We start from the raw sequence: 24,349 nt of genomic DNA, 5'->3' as shown, positions 1-24,349 counted from the left end.
ACAAAGCTGGAACATTCGCGTGCGGGGCGCAATCTTAACAAACCGATCTACTACAATCGCGACGCTTCTAGAACACTACTTCGCGGACAGCGTCGAGCGTTGATAACCGTCCCTGCCGGCCAAACCCGAATACATCAAAACAAGACAAGAAGTGGGCGTGACATTACCCCCCTCTGAAGAAGCATCGTCCCGATGCTTGTGAAAGAACATAGAAGAGAAAAAAAAACAAGTGCATACACAAATAAATGACAATAACAAAGGAAAAAAAATAGAGTCCCCAGGCTCGCTAACGCGCAAAAAACGGCTTAAGGCGCACGACATGGACGACTTCAGGTCGCGCACGGCGCCGCTGAGAGTTCGTAATGCCGTCAGGGCCAACCTCATAGTCGAGTGCGCCGAGGCGTCGAAGTACCCTGTACGGTCCGAAGTATCGTCGAAGAAGCTTCTCACAAAGTCCTCGTCGGCGTATTGGCGTCCATACCCATACACGGTCACCGGGTTGCTATTCCATGTGGCGTCGTGGAAGGTTGTAGCGGCGGCTGTCAGTCGTCTGTTGGTTCTTGATCCGTAGGCGGGCGAGCTGTCGTGCTTCTTCGGCGCGCTGTAGGTAGGTGGTCACGTCGATGTTTTCCTCGTCGGTCACGTTTGGTAGCATGGCGTCGAGCGTCGTTGCCGGGCTCCGTCCGTAGACCAACTTGTATGGCGTCATCTGCGTCGTTTCCTGTACGGCCGTGTTGTACGCGAAGGTCACGTACGGAAGGATGGCGTCCCACGTCTTGTGTTCGACGTCCACGTACATGGCCAGCATGTCGGCGATGGTCTTATTTAGACGCTCGGTGAGGCCGTTGGTCTGTGGGTGGTACGCGGTGGTGCGGCGGTGGCTTGTGTGGCTGTATTCCAAGATCGCCTGAGTCAGGTCAGCCGTGAACGCCGTACCTCTGTCGGTGATGAGAACCTCTGGGGCGCCGTGTCGAAGGACGATGTTCTCAACGAAGAACTTGGCTACCTCAGCGGCACTGCCTTTGGGCAGGTCTTTTGTTTCGGCGTAGCGGGTGAGGTAGTCGGTAGCCACGACGATCCATTTATTTCCGCAAGTCGACGTTGGGAACGGCCCCAGGGGGTCCATCCCGATCTGCTGGAATGGTCGCCGAGGAGGCTCGATCGGCTGAAGGAAGCCTGCTGGTCTTGTGGGCGGTGTCTTCCGTCGCTGACAGTCTCGGCACGTCTTTACGTAGCGAGTGACGTCGGCGGCAAGGCGCGGCCAGTAGTACTTTTCTTGTACTCGTGCGAGCGTTCGGGAAAGTCCGAGGTGTCCAGCCGTTGGGTCGTCGTGCAGGGCATGCAAAATTTCTGGTCGCAGTCCCGAAGGTACAACGATAAGGTAGCTGGCTCGGGCCGGAGTGAAGTTCTTCTTTACGAGGACGTTGTTTTTCAAGGAAAATGATGCCAGTCCTCGCCTGAATACTTTTGGGACAACGATGGTCCTGCCCTCCAGGTATTCCACTAGACCCTTCAGTTCCGGGTCGGCTCGCAGTCGTTCGGCGAAGTCTTCGGTACTTATGGCTCCCAAGAAGCTGGCATCATCCTGGTCGTCGGTCGTTGGTGGGTCGACGGGGGCACGAGACAAGCAGTCGGCGTCGGAGTGTTTCCTTCCGGACTTGTACACGACAGTAATGTCAAATTCTTGAAGTCTTAGGCTCCACCGTGCGAGGCGACTTGAAGAGTCCTTCAAGTTAGCTAGCCAACACAAGGCGTGATGGTCGCTCACAACTTTGAAGGGCCTGCCGTGGAGGTAGGGGCGAAACTTTGACGTAGCCCAGATGATGGCGAGGCACTCCTTTTCTGTTGTGGAATAGTTGACCTCTGCTTTAGACAGCGACCGGCTAGCATAACTGATAACCCTTTCAAGTCCGCCCGCCCGCTGCACAAGGACGGCGCCGAGTCCTATGCTGCTTGCATCGGTGTGAATCTCCGTATCGGAGTATTCGTCGAAATGCGCAAGTATCGGAGGTGTCTGCATGCGTCGTTTCAGTTCATGAAATGCTTCGACTCGCACTGTTTGCCATCTGAATTCGACGTCGGTCTTCGTGAGCTGCGTTAGTGGCTCGGCGATCCGTGAAAAGTCTTTCACAAAGCGTCTGTAATAGGCGCACAAGCCGAGAAATCGGCGCACGGCCTTCTTGTCGGTGGGTGGCGGGAAAGCGGCGATGGCAGCTGTTTTCTGCGGGTCTGGGAGCACTCCAGTCTTGCTGATCACGTGACCCAAAAACAAGAGCTCCTCGCACGCGAAGCGGCACTTTTCTGGCTTCAGGGTGAGCCCGGAGTTCTTGATTGCTTGAAGTACGGATTGAAGTCGCTGGAGGTGTTCGTCGAAGTTTGAGGAATACACAACGACGTCGTCCAAGTAAACAAGGCAAGTCTGCCACTTCAAGCCAGCTAATACAGTATCCATGACTCGTTGAAAAGTCGCAGGTGCCGAGCAAAGACCGAAAGGCATGACCTTGAACTCGAACAGGCCGTCCGGTGTTATAAAGGCGGTCTTTTCTCGGTCTCTCTCGTCGACTTCAATTTGCCAGTAGCCGGTCTTGAGGTCCATCGACGAAAAGTAATTCGCGTTGTGGAGTCGATCCAGGGTGTCGTCTATCCGTGGGAGAGGGTACACGTCCTTCTTTGTGATTTTGTTCAGGCGACGATAATCGACGCAGAAACGTAGGGTCCCATCCTTCTTCTTCACTAACACCACGGGAGACGCCCACGGGCTGTTGGACGGCTGGATGATTTCGTCGCGTAGCATTTCATCGACTTGTTTCTTAACGGCCTCCCGTTCCCGCGTCGAAACCCGGTAGGCATTCTGACGGAGTGGTCGAGCATTTTCTTCTGTTATGATGCGGTGCTTAGCAAGGGGCGTTTGTGGGACCCGCGATGACGACGAGAAACAGTCCCTGTATTCCTGCAGAAGGCGTCGAAGCTGTTGCTGTTGGCGAGCGGGAAGACTTGGGTTTACGTCGAAGGGTGGCTCATGGATCATCGTCGTAGCTTCGTTAGAATCTGAAAAGGCAAACGCATCGCTGACGGCCAAGATTTCTTCGATGTATGCAATCATCGTGCCCCTGCTCAGGTGTCTGTATTCCTGGCTGAAGTTCGTTAGCATCACGCTTCCTTTTCCTTCATGCAACCAAGCAATGCCCCTTGCGACGCAAATGTCACGCTCTAGCAGCAAACGCTGATCGCTCTCGATGACACCTTCGATGTCTTCACCTTTTTCGGTGCCGACGGAAATAATGACGCTGGAACGCGGCGGAATGGTCACCTGCTCTTCTGTCACATTCAATGCATGGTTCCCTGGCGTCGCGCGGGGCGGGAGCGCTTTATCTGAGGTTAGTGTTATCGACTCGGACCTCAGGTCGATGATGGCGCCGTGTTCACATAGGAAGTCCATTCCAAGTATTGCATCCCTGGAGCAGTTTTGTAGGATTACAAAGCTCGCAGGATAAGTCCGGTTATTGATGGTGACTCTCGCCGTGCAGACACCAATCGGCGTTATCAGATGGCCTCCAGCGGTGCGGATTTCGGGGCCTTCCCAAGCGGTCTTAACTTTCTTCAACTTCGTGGCGAAGGGCCCACTGATGACGCAATAGTCGGCTCCAGTATCGACGAGAGCGGTGACGTTGTGGCCGTCGATGAGAACGTCGAGGTCGCTAGTTCGTCGTCTTGCGTTGCGGTTGGGTCTCGGCGTCGGGTCACGGCTGCGTCGGTTTGTTCCGCTGCTTCCATGTTGCGTAGTCGGGTCTTCTTCGGTCTGCAAGATCTCGTCGTCAGGGGTCTGTCTGGTTCGCGTCGTGTTCTGAAGGCTTCGTCGCGACGTCGTCGTCGTCGGCGGAGGATCTTCGGTAGTTCGTCGTACAGCAACCGCACCTCCATCGGTTGCTGCCCTTAGTTTTCCGGATACGGGCTAGGCGACCGGCCCCGGTTTGGGCCAGTGTACGGCGGGCGGTGCGGTGACATGTAGCGGCCGGGCGACGGCGAGAGTGAAGGACGTCGTTCTTGCCACTGCGTTCCGGTTAGGTAGTCGTCGATGTCGCGAGGCCGTTCGCCTGGCTGCGGTCGCGGCGCGTTGATGGCGAATCCTCGTAGTCCCATCTGTCGGTACTGGCAGCGGCGGTACGTGTGGCCGGCCTCCCCGCAGTGGTAGCAGAGCGGGCGATTGTCAGGGGCGCGCCAAACGTCGGTCTTCCTCGGCGCGGATCGCTGGCCGGCTGGCGGGCGGTATGACGTCGGTGGTGGCGCCGGCGGTGCCTGGCGGCAGAACTGCTGCGGCGGCGCCGCGTCTTGACGCGGGCGAGGAGGAGCGTTGCGGTGGACTGCAGCGGCGTAGCTGACCCCTTGTGGCTCAGGCTGCACTAGTTGAGGTGCTCGCAGGTATTGCTCTATTTCCTGGCGCACGACGTCAGTAATCGAGTCTACTTCAGGCTGCGAGGACGGCAACAGTTTTCGCAGCTCCTCCCGCACGATAGCTCTGATCGTGTCTTGCAGGTCGTCGGATTGCAGCGCTTGAACCTCCCCGTAGGTCGTCGTGGGAATCCGGCGGTTGTACTGCCTCGTACGCATTTCAAGCGCCTTTTCGATCGTTGTGGCTTCCGAGTCGAATTCCACGACCGTCTTAGGTGGGTTACGAACAAGGCCGGCAAAGACTTCCTCCTTGACTCCTCGCATTAGAAAGCGGATCTTCTTCTCCTCGGACATAGCGGGGTCAGCATGGCGAAAAAGGCGGACCATTTCTTCAATGTACATGCCGATGTTCTCGTTCGGCAGCTGTACACGAGTCTCTAGCAGAGTTTCGGCTCTTTCCTTCCAGACGACGCTCGTGAACGTGTCCAGGAAAGCGGCGCGAAAAAGGTCCCAGGTTGTGAGCGTGGCCTCTCGGTTCTCGAACCATGTTCGAGCGGTGTCTTCCAAGGCGAAGTACACGTTCCGTAGCTTGTCGTTATCAGTCCATTTGTTGTAAAGGGCGACGCGGTCGTACCTTTCAAGCCAACTTTCCGGGTCTTCAAGCGGTGACCCACGGAAGGTAGGTGGCTCCCTCGGCTGATGTAGCAGCACAGGTGCAGGCACCATGGGTGCTGTCGCCGTCGCTGATGTGGAGGGCATGGTCGGGGTCTTCCTGGTCTTGTCGGGTAGAGGCCCGTACTCCGGTGGGAGACCTTGCTGCCTGCGGCTGGCCCGCTGGTCGGTGTCTTCTTGACGGTGTGGGCTCGGCTCACGGCTTGACGGGGGCGTCCGGATCATGAAGGAACAGCACCTCCACCAGATGTCACGTGGTCGTGACGTCGACGAAGACATCAGTCGGCGTTTTCAAGAGGAAACTGTTTATTTGGCCGAACTTGTGGCCGGGAAACGGCAAGTTGATTTACAGCAATACACACGGTATGCACTGATAGCGGCGAGCAGAGCGTCGACCGTCGATCAACGGACAAGCGGTCACGCGCGTCGGCTTTTACACAGGCGCTATCGAACTTTCCAGCAATATCGCTGGTGGCGGCGTAATCTCTAGACAAAGCTGGAACATTCGCGTGCGGGGCGCAATCTTAACAAACCGATCTACTACAATCGTGACGCTTCTAGAACACTACTTCGCGGACAGCGTCGAGCGTTGATAACCGTCCCTGCCGGTCAAACCCGAATACATCAAAACAAGACAAGAAGTGGGCGTGGCAATGTGCGCGGCACTCTATCAAATAAATCAGTTCCTGCTTGGCTACCGCCTGCTGTTGTACTTCCTCCCGGCCGGCGCTTCGGGCGCCGTGCCCTTTGTTCTCCGGGCGTCGCGTTCGACGTCCGATACCACATTTGGCGACGAGTTCTACGAATCCACGTGAATCAAGAGATAAGGTGGGCATCCGGACTCCTTTATTGTGCTGTCGTCTCAGCACCCGTGCATGATACCCCGCCACTACACTCTAAAAAGTAAAGGAGGAAAAGGGGGGTCGAGGTTACTCCTTTAGCGGAGAAACTGACCTGCCACCCCCATTACTCGTATTTTGGAGTAACTGCGACGGGACGAACTGTTACTCCCCATAGAAGTTACTCCTTCAGGGAGTAACTTATTGGTGTAACAGATACTCTTTTCAAATACTCCACAAGGGAGTAATGGTTACTGGAGCAACGGATGCTTTTTGTTAGTACTCCCATGGGAGCAAGGGTTACTCTTTCCCAATACACCTTAAAGGAGGAACGGATAGTCTTTTTCGGTACTCCCACGGGAGCAACGGTTACTCTTTCCTAATACTCCTGAAGGGAGGAATGGATAGTCTTCTGCAATACCCCCAGGGGAGCGACAGTTACCCTTTTCCATTGCTCCTCAAGAGAGCAGCCGTTGCTCCTTGCTAAAGGGAGGAACGGATGCTCTTTGTCAATACACCTATGGGAGTGACACTTACTCCTTCCAAATACTCCTGAAGGGAGGAACGGATAACCTTTTTCAATGCACTCAGGGGAGCTACGGTTACTCTTTACAGGAGGAATGAATGCTCTCTGTCAATACTCTCACGGGAGCGACACTTGCTCTTTCTGAATGCTGTTGAATGGAGCAAGTTATTTTTTTCCATTAGTCCCGCAGGGAGGAACGCATATTATTTCTCATATCCCCATGGGAGCGACAGTTACTCTTTTACAACATTCTTCACTGGAGCAGCATGCAGGTTGCTCACATTGAATGCTCCTAAAGAAACCAGCAGTCAAGCTCTCCCAGCTGCAAATGAAAAAAAAAAAGTTTTGAGGAACATGATTTTCATCGAGTTGTGCCAAGTGTGGCACTAATGCTCCAGTAGAGGACAGTATTCCAGATCTAGTCCAAAAAGATCCTTTATTGCATACATGCAGCCTGCCTGTTCACTGGCTCAAAGTAGTCTGAGCCACTTGAACGAGCGGCGTTGGCCGCAAGCCGCTCTTCATATTCAAGAGTCTACATGAGGTCAAACGTGCGTTGGGCCCTCTTTTTGAAGACAATATTCATTGTCCAATAGAGGGCCAACTGCATGGCAATGGCTGCCAAAAGGCTCTCCTCCTTAAGGTTAATTCCCTCAAGACGCACAACGAATTCGCGTGACGTCAGTAAGTTTCCTACGAACGTCACCCTAGGAACGTAGTACATCTTGGTGGGGTCCTACAAAAAAAAAGAGAGCACATTTTAACAGAATGCTTGTTGCTTCATTATTACCATATGCAAATTAGACGATGTAACGTCAAAAATCATGCGGCTACTTAAACGTATAGCCAACAAATATAGCGGAATTAAAGACCCCAATCTGCTTAGACTAGTCCAAGCGTTCGTAATAAGCAGGATAGTTTACATGAATTTGCAACTTATTTGCAAAACATGTTTCGACACTGGAAGGCACATTCTTAACAAGTTATAAGGCTACAAGTTTATGCACAGGTTAGTGGCTCGCCTCATTTACATGGAAGCCAATTGGTTCTGCAAAAAAGATTGAGACGCGTCGTCCTGTCTCCTTCCTACCTGTCTGTCGTGGTATTTTCCCGCTTTTTAAAGATGAACTTCAACCAACTCGCCCAACTGTCCCTGCTAAAGATTGAGACGTTTGCTGTTTCGAGGCAGCATGTCGTGCTAGTATACTGTATAAAGTAGAACCCTGCTGATTTCAAGTCCATGTGCAAAACGAATGTAGGAGCCATGAAATGGGAAAAAAAGTAAGAGTGAGAGTCGCAGTGAAATGCACTATCTCATATCAGTGGTTAAGCATGAAAAAAAAAATATCGTGCAGCGTAAGCTCTTCTACTTGCCATCTGATCAGCACAAGGCAAGCAAATGCATTGTAGTAGGCGGGAGTCGAGCTAGTTGGTATGAATTATCGACTTGAGACTTACTTTCCTGCACTAATTAGATACCCTTTGTGCCGCTAGCTCCTACCATGATCACTTGAGCATACATTTCTTCCGAATAAATCCAAAGCCTTTGGGTGGCCAGCACATAACAGGTATCTTGAAGTGACCATCACACCCAATAACAAAATTATCGCTGGATGAACCGGCGAAAATGCCACAAGCAATTATGTTCTCTGCTCACTTCCTCAGTCTTTTCAACACAGTATGAGATTGGTGCGGCTTGTAATTGGCCGCATGTCTTGCAACAGTGAAAAACCAAAAACGCAGCCCTTCCTCCTAAACTTCGCCACCACTGCATGCATTGGCACACTCGGCCATGATCTCATCAATCGAATGAACCGTGGAGTTAAGAACTGCATTATCGATGAAAACATTATTGTAAGCGATTCCATTGGAGGCATAAAAGAACCGAGCACAGACAGAATACTAGTATGGCTACAGCAACAACACACAAGTAAAAAAGAGTGCCAGAAGACCATGCTGTCTCTAGTCTTAATGGCCTTAATTTTGTGAACACCTTGCACAAATAACATTTTAGAACTATGTGACCTCGCAGATGGCTGTGAATGGCCAAAAAAAATGATTGAATAATTAGATCAAGAAGTACAAAAGTAGGCCTAAAATGAGTGGACATAAAAATAGGCTGAGGGTGATGTCATAGATGCTGTGGTTACATAGCAAATAAAGGTTCTAAGGGCTATGCTCTTGCTGCCACAAATAAAAACCATATCACGGGTGGCGATACACGACATCATGTCGCTTATTCTTTACTTAAGTCAGCCCAGGCTGTGTAAAAAGTCAACGTACCCACTCCCCACTCGGTCAGCTCAAAGTGTCAATTCATTATGTTTCAAACAGTGAGATACCAATTGACTGAATCCTATCGGAACTATAGAAACAGTGGCTGACAGTGATGCAGCCTCCAAGAAAACATAGCACAGGAATGCGATGGCGGGCTTCTACTGCACTAGTTAAGTTGTGCACAATTGGGTCGTGAAAATCATCCTGGACATGGCTGCACAGCTGAATGCTTTTCTACAATCTACTTACAAAAGATATTGCAAACATTTATCACAGATGGCAACTTCATAACTGCGGTTCATATGGACAGTAATATACAAACTATGAATTCCATGCTACAAGCTATGAATTATACTCACATAGTGGCAGATGAAAGATTCCATACGTTCTTTCACCATTGCTGGCATCAAACATATAGCTGCAGTAACCATCAGCTCTGAAAGAGACATGAATTGCACCGTCTCAAAAAGTAACTAAACGCATATGCTGTGAGCTGGTTTGAAGGCCCTGTTGTAGCTACTATTCACCGCGTTAGACACGGGGATCTTTAATAGTACACACGACTCACAATCTTTAAAGGGGTAGTCATGGTAACTACACTCAAACCTAGGAAGTATGCAGGGTCACCCAGCCAAAATTCACAGCCACAGCACACCACAGACCAGCTCCAGACACAGCACATGAAGTGAGAAACAGTAGATACACTACACAACTTAACAACTTGTGTGCGTTGGTATGGGGCTTAACCCTTTAACCGCCAATTTAACTTCCAAAAAACGTACCAAAATTGCAATTATTTTTAGGCAGCGATAATTTTTGCCATGCAATTCTAATTCCGAAAATATATTACAACATTGATTTCTGTTTAGAATTAGTACAGAACTTTTAAAAATGTTAAAGGTGGCTTTCCCTCAATGCATGCCACGCTAATTGGTCAGAACGTACTGAAAGCTGAAGCATTTATTTTATGCAATACATGGTAACACACTGAAAAGTGCACAGATATTGCTTTGTCGTAAGAAAGCTTTCATGATTATTAGTCGCTCTTTGTGTGGTAGATTTCGAATCATGGTTTCACACAACGCCTCATCATCATCTCAAGCAATATCCAGGGTAAAGACAATGGCTGAGTCACTGCTTGGACACAGATTCCGTGTCGTCACTAACGCTGCTTTCTATGCTGCTCCAAGAAGCACTTTTTTTTTCTTTGGAGCATCGCCGCCATCAGCATTGTTCTTGCGAAGCGGCATGATGAAATGACTTGCCATGCTTGAAACACATGTGAAAGGCACGAAATGTGGTTTTTCATACACAACTATACGGACATTTATGGTTGAAAATTGCAAGCAAAGCAATTGACGACCATGATAAGTCTTTGGCTGCGTAAGGAGCGGAAAATTGGGCTGGACGAGTGTGACTTGTCAATGGCGATATTGGTACGAACTCGTGTGTGACGAGTACAGCTCGGAGTTCGCGGTTACAGAGTTAAGCACCAGGATCAAACTCCCATGCGGGATCGCAATGCAAGACATCATATCACCCAAATTTGATTACATCTTGAAATGACAGTCAAATTACACCTTTATGCTTTCAGTTGATGTGAAAAAAAGTTAGCACGAATGTTCATCCTTGCCACTACCAAAACTGAAGTGCGCAGAAATAAACTAAAACTCGAGAAAGGCTTAGCAAAACATAGTGGCACCCACTTTGCCTGCTTCTATTCTGTCACAGGTTGTGAGATGTGCTCACAAAAATTAAATGGTGCATTAGCCTTCTTTTTAATTCTGGCCTTGCCCATACAAACTCATAGAAAAATGTGTTTTCAACCTTTCATTACGACATTCAGCAGCATCATGCTGGCTCGGCGCCGCGCCTCCTCCCTATGGAGGAACAGGGCAGGCGACTACACATCCCCTCTCAAAAATATAAATTGACTCAAATCGCAAAAAGCAATTTTGAATCATTCACAATAATTTCCACCAGGACCTAATCCCACATTCTGGTCAATTGTCAGCCCCTTATCCACTTTCTTTTCACATAGTGGTTGTAACCAGTCACAGTGCTCCGAAAAGTGCTACCTTATTTTGGATTCATGTTTGAAGTCGCCAACACGGCCAACTTTTAACTTTACGGAACTTCATGTTTGGAAGCTTGTTTGGGCACCCTAGATGAACTGTACGTGTGCAACTTTCTTGGATGACCTACATTTCAAAACTGTGCTCTTTTTCCTTGCCTTTTCCTGAATTTTATTTCACTGGTTTGAAGATAGTATAAGCTGTATTTCAACCTGGCTTTGGCTGACTAGTTCAAGCAATCGTGAATGTTTTGCACAAGCAGAGAATGCCTCAGGCCTTCAATATTCGAGATAAATTAGCAATTTTTGTGGCTTTACGTGAGCTCATGAGAAGAACTTAGGGTACGGTATCCCTGTACTTGTTACCTGTAAACATGACATGCCAGTTCCTTGGAGAGCGTTATTGCAAGAATTTTCCTTGGTGTGTGCCATTGCAAGCATTTTTACAGTATGTACAGCGATAGACTAATCGAATGCATGCTTTGAAGCAACCACACTAGAACCATGCAAACAATTCTTGCCCATAGATTTAATTTTAAAGCACCCGATTAGTTACATGTAAAATCAGAGGAATGGCACTACTGGAAGATAAATACAAAGAAAAGTGCTAATGTTGGCTTAGTAATATTTGAAATTACCGTCAATGGCAGCATCATCGGAGGCAGCAATATGTGCATCAAGGTCTTCCAAAAACTTCTGCATGTGCCGTTTCTTTCGTGCCACCTTGATTATTTTGCTTGCAGCAGCTCCCAAAACTTCCTCCAGTTTTTCCATTATGGAAACCTTGGTCAAGAGTTTGAATTCCAGCTGCACCTATAAAATTTTCATAAACCATTTTAATGATTGTCAGCCCTATAGACTTACTTCCATCTGTAAGAAAGAAAGGAATCTCCAGCAAAGTTTGGTTTTTAGTTTTTGCTTCTGGATATTCAGATGACACCTGCAAACATCAACCGTTTAACTGGGACCCTGCCGAGCATGTATGTGCACGGCCTTCCGACGTCAATGGAAAAAACAATGCTTTCACAAAAGTGGCGGGAGGAACGATGGTGGAAAGGGAGACAACAGGTATAAAGCATTAACTTCGGAGCCAGCTGGACAGTCCCCCCTAAAGAAGAGACCGAACGGTTCTCAATACGCAAGGACAGTTTTAAAGCAAAAACTGAAAACCAAATTTTGCTAGATTCCTTTCTTTCTTATAATTTTGTCCGGCCAGACAGATTTCTGCCGATTATGTTTACCTTTAAAGGGGTACTGACAGGAAATTTCGCCACCGAGACAGCCTGCAGGATTGATTGCCGGGAACGTGCGTACGTTATATGCAAAATATTAACAGCGAATACGGTTGGAAGGTATTTTATGTGACTTTTGAAGTTCGTGCACGCAATCCAGCGGAATGACACCGTCGCGGGTGACCCAAAGTGACTTTCGTCAATTTTTCAAAGGGACAAACAAAGCCACTTTCAAGTACACCTTCTACCTAGCAAGAGAGTAAATATCAAATGAAATGCAAACATTACTATCTCCCAGATTCACACACCAAGTACATAGCAGGACATATTCTTCCGATAGTCTTGCCAAGCTATTCTGCGCGTGGCAGCAACAACTAATGTAAAGAGCTGTTTTGCAAACAGATTACTCATTCTTGCCGCTTGGTCCCTAGCTACTGGAACTCTAGATGTTGTAGCTTGTCGCTAAGCTGTACTATGAGCAACTAGCCAATAGTGTGAAGGCAGCAGGATGTATGTCAGTGACACACCACCAGTTCTTGCACAGAAGAAGTAATCAAATTTTGATACAAACAAGGACAAACACAGACTTAGTACAACCTTCCAAAATATTTTACGCTGCTCTGTACAGAAAAACAATCAACATATATTATTAAAGCGTGCACCATGCCAATTTCAGCATACATTTGCTTCCCCCTTACTGGGTGTGCTGCATGTGCTCAGTTTTTTACCGCCCAGAGCTGAATCACATAATGCCAACAAAATTGCATACATTGACTACGTTTCTGTGGATGATGCCATTCTCACCTCCGCAGTTCTATTCATCAACTAGATCGTGGCTGAGTGTGGCAATGCATGCACTAGAGAAGATGTTTAAGACCAGCTGGCACAGGAGCCACTTTTTCGGACAACTGTTTTCGAGGTCACTTTTGCGTGGCATTGAGCCATTTCCTACAAACCACGGCGACAACACTATGCCAACAGTGCTACATTACAGCTACCAAACATTGACACATTAGGCGACAATCTCACAAAAGTACCGTCAAATAGTGATCACTTTGGATGTTGTGGCGCCAGACTGTTTAAGATACAGTCGCCGACCGTTTATTCGGACGCAGAAAATTCGGACATGCTCGTTTATTCGGACACCTTTGCGGCACCGCCACTCACCCATTGAATCTAATGTAAACTTGCGACCGAAAATCCGGATGCCCCACAGCGCGCCATTCGATTTTTCGGACTCCGGCTGGCAATGACACGCTGTCGGCGATTGCCGATCTCGAAGGGTATGTTTTTTTGCCACGCGTAAAGGCTGCCTTGCGGCTTCAGTCGAGTATCCATTGTATGGCTACCTCAGCCACACCGCAGGCCTAGCCAAGCCATGCTCGAAGACAGCTCGGTGTGGTGTTTGAGAATGTCCGCACGTACGACACGGTCCACAGACGAAGAAGGGAACTACGCCATGATCGCTGCAGCACAAACTAAACGACATCGTTTCCTTTTGGCGTTTGAGGGTTTGCATTATAAGTTGCTTCTGCGGCTAGGCTTTATCTTCTGAACTGGCTCCGACGCCGCCCGTTCATCTGAGCCGTCGGTACTAATGAAGAAACGCGGCAACTACAAGAACTGACGATGGCGAAAAAAGCAGCGATTATTCACCAAGTGGAAAAGCGGCCGACCTCAAACCGATGTTGCTAGGGAGTTTGCGCCGAGTTGTACGATGATGAGATCGTCTGCCAGGTCCTCGAACTGGCGCAGATGGACGGTGACTACGACGATGTGCCACCCGCACCACAGTTATCAAATGATGTCCAAACAGTGACTGAAATGTCTTGGTCGAGACATGCATTGACAAGTTTTTCCAGCAATCGAGACAATAAAGGTGCGTTTTTTTTCTTTGAATCCTTTTTTTCGGACTCGCGATTATTCTGACTTTTTAGCGGTTCCCGCCGAGATCGAATAAACGGTCGTAGACTGTATTACACCAGGTGCACGAAAAATTGAATCGGCTGTCATGAGTAAATGTACCAGACAATGTTGCAGTTTTTAAATGTGAAGCAGTTCTTAAACAACTGCAGGCACTTTGCGCCTACCTGCCAACTTGCCTGCCGACCTGCCTGCTTTAACAGCGGATCACAAGAGCATCCAGCTAGCTAGCTAGGCGATCACAAGAGCCTCCAGACGTAGGCGGCTACCTAGCTAGCTAGCCGCCTACGTCTGGATCAGGGGCGTAGCCAAGGAGGGGGTTGAGGGGGTTCAACCCCCCCCCCCGAAATTTTTCAGTTTTGCTTGCGTATATATACATGCACACATAGAAACGCACGCACGAACATACATAAAGTATGGTTGAACCCCCCCCCCCGAAAAATATTTCAGGCTACGCCCCTGGTCTGGATGCTCTTGTGATCGCCTAGGGATGCTCTTGTGGATGTTCTTGCGACCCGCTCGTAACATCGATCTACCTCGTAACACTTGGCTTAAAGCAAGAAGAAAAAATCCAGCATAGACAATTACTCGCTGGCTACTTCGCATGAAACAGATTCCCACGAAGTGTGGGATTTGCAGATTCTTTTTTCTTAACCCCTTCGCTGTCACTGATGTGCGGGTAAATTCGCCATTGTGTGTTCAGAAATTCGTACCAAAGCACAAAATTGGCCTATTTTGCATGATTCTACTGGTTGCGCCCTACACCATCGTTTGAATATACTATCTAGAAGCACGTATTTTTCGCTGCTCACTGCGTTGGTGCGTGTACATTGAGGAGAGGAGCGACCGCGCCCACCCTTTGCTGGAGGCAGGGTCACTCCGCCCGCGCTACTCTCATGGATGGAGCATTTATGCATTGTGTATGAGATTATAATAATAATATCCGGGGTTTAACGTCCCAAAACCACAAATGATTATAAGGGATGCCATAATGGAGGGCTCCGGAAATTTCAACCACCTGGGGTTCTTTGACGTGCACCTAAATCTAAGTACAAGGTTTGCAGTTCTTGCTTCGTTTTTGTTGCCTAGTACCTATTCCCCTGGGCTCTTTTTTCCCGTTTTTGATTGAAACGCTCATTGAAAAACTTACGATGGAACTGATGGCAAAACTGGGATACTTTTTCAAGACATCGTCAACAGACAGGTTGTCTTGGGCCACCCATTCTCTTCTGCTGGCCAAAGTCCGACTCATAGAGTCTTCAATATAGGCCATGTCGGGCCCGGCCTTTGACATTTCTTTAGCCATTGCAGAACAGTGCGCAGCCATTGTTTCTCCATCTTCCGCATCAGCCATGTCGATTGCCTGAAAGCAAACATGAATTCTGTTGGCCAGATGGCAAAAACAAGCTTGATGTCTGCAGGGCTGCACAAAATTTGAAATACGTACCACATTAGGTCAGTCAGTACGCTGAGGAGCAGCATGTTCATCCTCTGCAGGCCTCCTTCTAGGTGGGGCATTTTCGGTGCCCCCTCTTAATAATGCTCTTGATTTTTTTCTCTCATATTTGGCTTTAAAGCGTAAAGCTTCTCGCCATGAATCCTGTAAGGCACGGGAGCATTACTAGACATGTTATTCAAATAGACAACTGCAATTCTATGAGAACGTTTAGGCGGTTTGTTGTTGATACTCTTTTTTGAAAACAAACATTGCTTTCATCAAGAACTTATAATAGAAGCAAGAAAAAGAGAAATTTACCCACCCCCTGCTTTTCTCCTGCTCTCTTGTTTTTCTTTTATTTCACCTCACAAATGTACTTACCGAGCTTAACGGACCCCTAACAGCTTAAGTTTTCTTTGCGATTTATTACTGTAATTTGTAACTTTCTGTGTGGTTACCCCAAATTTCAATCGGAAATGCTCTAACGCATTGTGTAATTAATGCTAGCATCGTCAACTGAGAACAATTTTGCATCAGTTCGAAACGGTTGCCTAAGTACCATTCAAAACTAGTGCCCCAAAGCGGGGGAGCACCTATGATCACGTGCACTCAAGCTTTGGTGTCATTTTCAGAGTTTTCAAAATGGGGCCCCGTGTGCTATAAATAATGAAATGATGCGAGTGCTAAGTACGTGATCCCTGCACCCCCCCCCTCCTCTCAGGGAGAAAGAAGAAAAAAAGGCAATAATGGTTGAAGCAATCAGAACTACGTTGAGAGCAGCCCGACAAGACAGCAAGAGGGGTGACGAACAATAATCCTCCCTGAATGCCTGTCGAGGTATCGTGCACACCCCACACAATACGCTGCGACGTCGACAATACTCGCTTTACTGTTGGAACGAAGGAAAGAAGATGGCTTTTAAGGGCTCGTTTTTTCTTGTTACACACAATATTAATGAGAACTAACAGACAATAATGCCAAGGAAAGTATAGGAGATGTTACGTGTATAATTGGGATATAAATGTGAAGAAAGTAAAGTGGACGAAAAGATAACTTGCCACCGGCAGGGACCGAACCTGCGACCTTCGAATTACGCGTCCGAGTGCTAAGTACATGATGACTGCCGCCGTAGGATGACTGCCGCCGTAGCTCAGTGGTAGAGCATCGGACGCGTAATTCGAAGGTCGCAGATTCGGTCCCTGCCGGTGGCAAGTTATCTTTTCGTCCACTTTACTTTCTTCACATTTATAACCCAATTATACAAGTAACATCTCCTATACTTTCCTTGGCATTATTGTCTGTTAGTTCTCATTAATTTTTACTGTTGGAACGTCACACAAGACCCCTGTCTCCGTCATACTAGTGGGGATGTCGCGAGGTGATGAAAACTCGGATGAGCACTCATGCTTGCTTTAAAACCAACTTTAAATAGCTTAAAGGCAACGTTTATCACTCATAATCGGCCAGAAGTGCTCAACGCATGGAGAAGCATCAAACAACACCTGCATCCCGAGTTTCCAAGTTTGGTGTCGAGGTACTTAAGCACATAATTATAACTTGAGACACACTGTCTGCCCTGAAATCGGATCCTAGTGCATGAAAGATTGCAGAATATTTTGGCTATACCAGAATATGATTGAGTTGGAGCGTAGTTGAAGGGGTAGTGACAAAAATATTGGGTTGGCGTTAACTTTTTCTTTTTTCCTGCAATAGGTTCCTAGGTGCCAATTAGTCATACTACAGCACATTTGCTACAGTGCGGAACACATAATTACAGTGCGTTTATTATCGGCCAGTTTCGGCTTCAGTTTGGCAGAGCTCCGAGAGCGACAAGCCGCCGATGCCCCTAATGCCATCTAGCATGTTAAACGGCTCACAGAACTGTGATGCAATTCCATGCTGCCTGCATCAGCTGTTGGCGTCGTTTTACCAGCTGCATGTGCTGCATCGTCATTATCATTGCCTGAAATGGGCATAGCCAGGGGGGTGAAGGGTTCAAACCTCCTGAAACTTTTCAGTTTTGCACGTGTATACACACACGCACATATGAATGCACACGCGAATGTGCATAACGTATGGTTGAACCCCCCACGCCCCCGAAAAAAATTTCTGGCCATGCCCCTGTCGTCTGGTGATGATAACAATGGCAAAGTGTCAAGCTTACACTGCGACACAGACAACAATGGTCATGCTCTGGTATGCACTAGTATTGGTAATATGCTATGCAGGCGAGCCTTGACCATTTAAATGGCAATGTTAAATGTGACTATACACTTGTCTTGCATGTGACAGAGTGGCAGCCACATTTCAACATTTCTCAGAGATACTAACAAAACACGTTGCGGGCCTAGTTGGTGATACATTCTTATTCATGACACAAAGTCATGACACATTTCGGTTCACTGTTAGCCCTTCAACGCAGGCATTCATTAGACAGGCTTTTCAGCAAAAATAATTCTGCAATGATATGTAAACTCACATAGCCAGTCACAGTTACATCAGCCACGATAGGAAACCTGGTGACCAAAGCTCGTGCTGCCTCCGTGTATAATCTCCCAGGGTACCTGGCAGAAGCAATGTTTTACAAAAGCACAAATTCAAGGCACTAACTAGCAGACCCAAGCTTTCTTGAGAGTTTGATAAAGAGTATGAGAGCAAGGGCAGCTTTAATATGTAAAGAAATAAAATCATGAGTTACAATTACAATGGCACTGTATTTTTAGTGAATTCAGTTGCCTTTAGCAAAGTGTCCTTGTGGGCGATAACATCCCAAACTAAGGCTAGGACAGAACACCGGAAAGGCATTTTTAAACATGCAAAAATCCAATATACGCACCAACAATGCAATAGGCATTAAAATGCATCATAGAAGTGTTTATTATGTTTGAATACCTGTAGTTGGATCTCGTACATAGTTTTCAAGTGACATCACAGACAGGTTTCCTGCACTGGGTATATCAAGATGGTGGCAACTGTGACTTTTTATCTCATTAAAGAGTGTCAGTGCAGAATTGGAGGGGGCACTGGCACTAACCTGATGTCACCATTTCTAGCTACGCAAATTCGAGCAAACGTTTACGCAGCATTCCAACCAGCTGGTACCCGAAGGTGACGACCACAGTGACGTCAACGAAAACTGAGTATATGTAGATAAGCACGGGAGGAAACAAACAGTCATTGCGATCACTGGTCTGTCACCAGGGGGCTTTGCTTCTTTCAAGCTTCCTTAAAGGGAAGCTGAAGTGGTTTTAGAATTCAGTAAATCTTTACTGTGAACAAGGACTAACATTACTGTCGACGATGGCGCAATTTTTTTCGCCGTTGCGGCAGCAGGAGCTTTAAAATACGCGAGAGAAAAGTTCGCCTTGCTCTGCCCATGCGAACGCGCTGAAGTGTGGGTGTGGCCGGAACTACGTCATCGTCGGTAGCTTTGGCGGAGCCGCGCAGCACTGTTGAATCTTCAAATGTGGCCTCCCTGACGAGCTCCGGCTTCGCGCGTAGGTAGAACTGATCGCGAAGGCCATGCTTTAACAGTGCGAATGGTGCCGGTGACGTAGCACACCGAAGATGACATCACCACGTTCGCTCAGCATCTGAAAAAGCCCTGCGGCTGCAGCCGCTGTTTTTTGCTAAGAAATGCTATTTGCGTTCACTTCTGTGAACTCTTACATTGGTGTTCGAATTCAGCAGAGATCTAGCTATGATTTTACAATCCAAAGTCATATTTTTGAAAAAGTGCTTCAGCTTCCCTTTAAAGAAGCACTGACACAAAACTTTTGCATCTCTTTTTTTTTCTATTGAAATAAGTAGTCAACGACCCACTTATCACGGCTGCAAAGCTCATTTGCTCGAGCGCGCGAAAGTTAATTATTTGGATGGTTTTATTGTGCCCAGTTGCATTTTCGGTTTCAGAGAGCGGGTGGTTTCTGCGTAAACGTAGCTGGCTACATGAGCACCCGCTGAGGCAAGTATGCCAATTTTTGTACTGCCTTGCTACATCCCCTTTTGTCCATTGAAAAGGTCTGCTAGGAGAGCGTTCCCAAGGATTGTGGCAGCCAACACAAATTCTTAACACTGGCGGCGGTTGATTGCTTACACGGACACCAAAGGCGGGCTGTGGCATGACATGTACACATTTTAAAATTGATTTTAAATGTGTTCCAGGCTATATTATCCATTGATATTTCATAGATGATGCGTGTGCGTGTGTCCTCACAAATCTATCCCACAGGTTATCTCACCTTCGAAATTTTGTGTGAGTACTCCTTTAATAACATCTGGGGTTTGACGTCCCAAAATTGAAGCTCCCTTGAGGAGCAGACATGGCACCATGATATGTCAGATATTTTTTGCTAGTGTTTGTATGCTGTTTCTGCAATGTTTTGATGCACCATAGACACAGTGTCTCCTCTTTTTTTGTAAGTTTCAATGGCTAAGGCATTTCCAAATGTCTGGCCAATGCAAAGAGCATTAATATAATTTATTATCAGCAGAAGCAATAGAAATTAATTTTCTCTGTCAAACGCTACCAACGATGTCACTTGCACAGTGTAGGAAAGCCCTACACAGCAACACAGGGGGAATAACTCACCTGGGCCACATTAAATGTTTCACCTTTTATTGCATGAATTTTGCAATGGTTATCTGAAATTATTTTCTCAGCTTTTCTCGTCAAATAGACGAAGCACATATCCGGAAAATGCCCGATTTATTGTGACTGTATTAATGAAGATACTGGTTTTGATCCAAATATGGCACACCATGCTGATCGAAAAGCGATACTGCTGCCATGGTGGAAAGAAAAACTAAAGTTCACTGATTTTTAACATGATGTGACGAATAAAGCAAACCAACTGTCTCCTCTGTTCAGATATAATAGAACATTTCACTTGGTGCGTCTGACAGCTAACACTGATGTGCAAGACAGTTGCTTATGCGTTTGCATGGTGCTGTCTTGGTATACTTTCCTGCTTGAATTACCAACCACTGATGTGGATGGAAGCGTCAGTTGCTCAGTAAATCGAAAAAGATAAATATCAACTTGAATTGGTCAGACCTCACATATATATCCACGCTAATAATGTAACCAAAAATTGCCAGGTACTGTCACTGGCACCTCAGATGTTCGGGAAGCGTCTCTAAAGCACCACCACAACCTAAATCCTGCACAACAGAGTTACGCTGCATATCAGAGGCTCTGCATTGATTGTACCTGTATTGTGCAGCACAACCTAGATGACAGCATATTCACATTTCCTCACTGAAATGCATACCGAGCAAAACATGGCAAATACCGATTCTCAGCTGTATACTGTACCGCAAAAATGCATTGAGGAGAGTAATAATGAGTGAATTTTTAAGGCCATGAGATATGGCAAAATAATGTTTTAATGCTTCTGTAGCAAAAAAAAATACAAAAAAACCTAAAGGCTGCGAGAAAAAAAATGGCAATCGCTGTTAGCATGCTGAACTTGCACATGAACTGTGGAATCTATTTCATGTGTTTTTCACATTGCTCCAGAAATAGCAGCACTTTTGCAGCATTAAGCGCGCTTAACTAGGGGAATTACTCTGACAGTGTCACATTCTCAACTGGGTCTTTTGCTCCAGCAACAAGGAATGTTAATTGGTATGTGGCAGGTATGAATTGCCGTGCAATTGAGGGTTAGAGACGCATGGTGAAAAGAAGTTTCAAGGCACTTCAAATATGATATTGCATGGTGTTGACTAAGATATGACTCCCATGTCATATAAGTAGAGGTCATGATGCAGCCACTGCGGAACTCTACTGCGACCTGTGAAGTGCTGCCCTGTCTTGTGACCCTTCACCATCAAGACAATGTCTGGTGGTACGTCAGGGAGGTGGTACGCACCGGCCCGTGCTGGCTGTGCCGACTCCCGCAGGACATCTCCTATCCTATGATAGCAATACAGAAGAAACCATCTTATCCATTGTAGTTGCAACTGCCAGCTGAGTGAAGAGGCTTATCCAATTGAGAGGCCTCTTTTATAAAGAAACTATACGGTTTTTCTCAATGCAGTGTGGAACAAGAAGCCTTTAAGTGGACCGGTAAAAGATGTAAAACCACTCACCGGACCTGGCTGAGCGTTCGGACTTTTATTTTTGCTTTATTTTCTATCACATCCGCTTCCGTTATGTCCACAAACACTTGGAAGTCCTCGTCAAAACGCTATAAAAACAAAAATGCCACAACTCAGAAGGCAACTACATTGCACATGGATGAAAAGTTCGGAAGTGTCATGGTTGGAATGCTGGCCAACAAAGATTCACAGCCTGCTGTTGTCACAAGCATTCATGCTATTTGTAATATCAATTTCGCGCCATATAAAGTGACAAGCACAACATTTTACTACATCTGAAATAATAGCACACTAACGAGGTTTGACTACTAGCAGTGTCGGCTACTCATACACGTGCAGCCGCGGTAGATGCCGAACACTAATAGCATCCCATGACCTGCCGCTCTTTGGCCAACAATTGGCCCTTGCGCCATAAAACACTGGAATTGACACTTTGTGTGGCCTTGAAGTAGGATTCCCCACTCAAGTGGAATACCTTCCACGTTGGTTATGATGAAAGAAGTGAGGGCTAAATTCGGTGAAACGATGATTGTCATCATCTTGAATGGGACCGCATTGAGAATTAACGTAAAATTAGCCCTGCCTGGTTTTTATATATAATGGATGAAGCTCAAAAATGGAACACAAAGCTACAGTAAGCGATGGGAAAAGCTGCTGTAACCGCTACATGACGACTGTCGACAAAAAAACAACAACAAAGTAAGCACTCACCGTTAAGCCGATGGTAGAGGCCTCAACTTCGGCGAATATGTCCATCTGCTTTAAATGGTCAATTAAATTCCGCCCCGTCCACGGCTCGTCGAAAGGGACGACGACATTTCGGTCGCCGTAAGATAGGAGGCACTTCGATTGCATGGACGATAACGGCGTTAGACAAAGGATCGTTTTCAAGCCTGCTGCGGCATGTGAGCAGCTCACACGTTCCCGGCACGACTACAGAGTACGCACTGACACACGTGCGGCCCTCGTAGCCATTGTTGATGTTGATGGCGCAGCGACTAACGTTATAGCGACAGCGACATCACGTGACCATACCGGTTTTTTTTCTTGTATTTTAAGTATTGCGGCACAATTGAGGCGTGTATTTATTCGAACAATTTTACTGCCATAAGGTGCCTTCAAGTGTTACTAATTGACCAATCCCTCGTGCCGCGCCTCAACACGTTTGGATTTGGTACGCTGTTTCATTGATGCCATGGCCGCTGATTTATCAGTAGATCTACTGATTTTTAGGATTTTCTGCTGATACATTGATAAGGCGCCTGGATCTACTGACTTTTTGTCTTTTTACAGAAATAAAAGGAACCTCTACATTTTCTTTTTTACTAAGTTTACACTAATGTGGTACCACCAGCCAAACAAGAAATTTCTTTCATTTCAAGATTCTCAAACGCAGCACCTCGTTTTGACTGACAAGCCATAGACTTTCATACAAGGAACCTGTACGTTATGAGCAAACATTAAAGTCGTGAGACAGCAATATGAATGCACACCGCACCCCACAGCTACGACACCACAATGGGCCGTGCGAAGAAGTGACCCGAGTGCCAGATTTGGAAGAAAGACCCTTGGAAAGACGACGACCGGCCGGGAGCACGTTCATACTTGGATGGCTCGTCTGGCCTTGGTCATCAAGATGTTCGTCGGGATGTTTATCTTGTCGCTGCCTCCGTGAGCTCTCTGAAAGCTTCAGCTAGCCGCTGGCTCTGAAGCCTTAGAACCTTGCCCCTGAGCCCACAGAGGGAACAGGAACCTCATGGGAACACCTACATGCTAACTGGTTATGAAGGTTGTTTGCAAAGCTGCGGGACGACATGACACATGACTTTCACCATATGGTTCAACATATGTAGCGGTCACTGATAAGGCGAACGAACAATTAACAGGAGGATCAACATGAAAGCATCTAATGTGTTTTTGCTCGTGAAGCCACTTCTGAAATTCAACGGCACACGTGGTAACGTTAAAGACACTTGTTTTCTGCAAAGTTCGTTTGCGGAAACTGAGTGAAGCTCATGGCTCATGTTTTATTTCATCCGTAACAAAAGTAATCTTCGAAACACACATGGCTTTCGGTATCACTTGTTTCTGTAGTGCATCACGGCTAATCTCGGAGACATTTCTTTTACTATTTCTTAGAAAGCACAATTCTACATTAATGACCGCTGAATTTGTCATTCCAAAAGCGAGCGCAAATACCGAAGTTCTGATTTCAAGGAGCGTGCAGTGGGGGGCTAGTTGGTACGAGATGGAAAAACACAAAACTACGCTTATAAACAGGACACGAGAGGAAAGAAGTGTACAGGACCAGCACATACCGATTTTTTTTCTATACTGATTTTTCGGAAGACATTAACTACTCTTTTTTTTATGTGTCGTGGCAATACTGAGACAGGGCTGGCGGTCTTGAGTCTCGTCTTGCGGCTGCTTGCGGCCCGCGTTTGTCAGCGTGGTTCATGAGGACTAGCTTTCTTTCCTCCGTGCAGCAGCTGCAAGACAGCTTGTGAATCCTGCTTTCAGCGGCGTGTTCGTCCTGGTTCGTCTTTTCCAAGTGCAGGATGTCTCCGATGATGGACTTGTTCACGTTCTCGCCTGCTATTCTTATGAACATCTAGAACATGTGGCTATCCAGTGAGCAATTTTCTGGCGATTTGTAGCTCGAATTATGATTCGAAAGCACTGTCCGAGATGCCCGTTCTTCTCTTACCAGCGGGTAAAAGTGGTAACGCACATAGGTTTAGAGCACAGCGGAGAGCCGGACTTCAGCGTATTTTGCGGCATCGAAGGCTGCGCCAACACGTACACGAACTTCTCCTCCTATAAATCCCACCTGTATCGTCGCCACTCAGCCGTGCTTGAAGAAAATGGCAGCCATGT

At 47.1% G+C, this 24,349-nt stretch overlaps 1 protein-coding gene and 1 long non-coding RNA gene across 2 annotated transcripts; both read right to left on the bottom strand.

Annotated features, from left to right (window-relative positions):
* Positions 1 to 6,961: 6,961 nt before the first annotated feature.
* On the bottom strand, positions 6,962 to 15,450 carry LOC125757831 (uncharacterized). The gene is made up of 5 exons (XM_049414026.1): positions 15,400 to 15,450; positions 15,083 to 15,295; positions 11,416 to 11,590; positions 9,063 to 9,139; positions 6,962 to 7,162 (listed from the first exon to the last, which is right to left on the bottom strand). The coding sequence occupies exons 1-5, from the start codon at positions 15,448 to 15,450 to the stop codon at positions 6,962 to 6,964; spliced, it is 717 nt and encodes a 238-aa protein (XP_049269983.1).
* Positions 15,451 to 21,478: 6,028 nt separating this feature from the next.
* On the bottom strand, positions 21,479 to 22,341 carry LOC125757952 (uncharacterized). Its single transcript, XR_007415590.1, has 2 exons — positions 22,184 to 22,341; positions 21,479 to 21,561 (listed from the first exon to the last, which is right to left on the bottom strand). It is a non-coding gene; the product is annotated as an uncharacterized LOC125757952 (long non-coding RNA).
* Positions 22,342 to 24,349: the final 2,008 nt, after the last annotated feature.

The sequence above is a fragment of the Rhipicephalus sanguineus genome, chromosome 3 (genome assembly GCF_013339695.2).
Source record: "Rhipicephalus sanguineus isolate Rsan-2018 chromosome 3, BIME_Rsan_1.4, whole genome shotgun sequence".
NCBI lineage: Eukaryota > Metazoa > Arthropoda > Arachnida > Ixodida > Ixodidae > Rhipicephalus > Rhipicephalus sanguineus.
The sequence above is the reverse complement of the archived record's forward strand: the minus strand, read 5'-3'. Positions and strand labels throughout refer to the sequence as shown.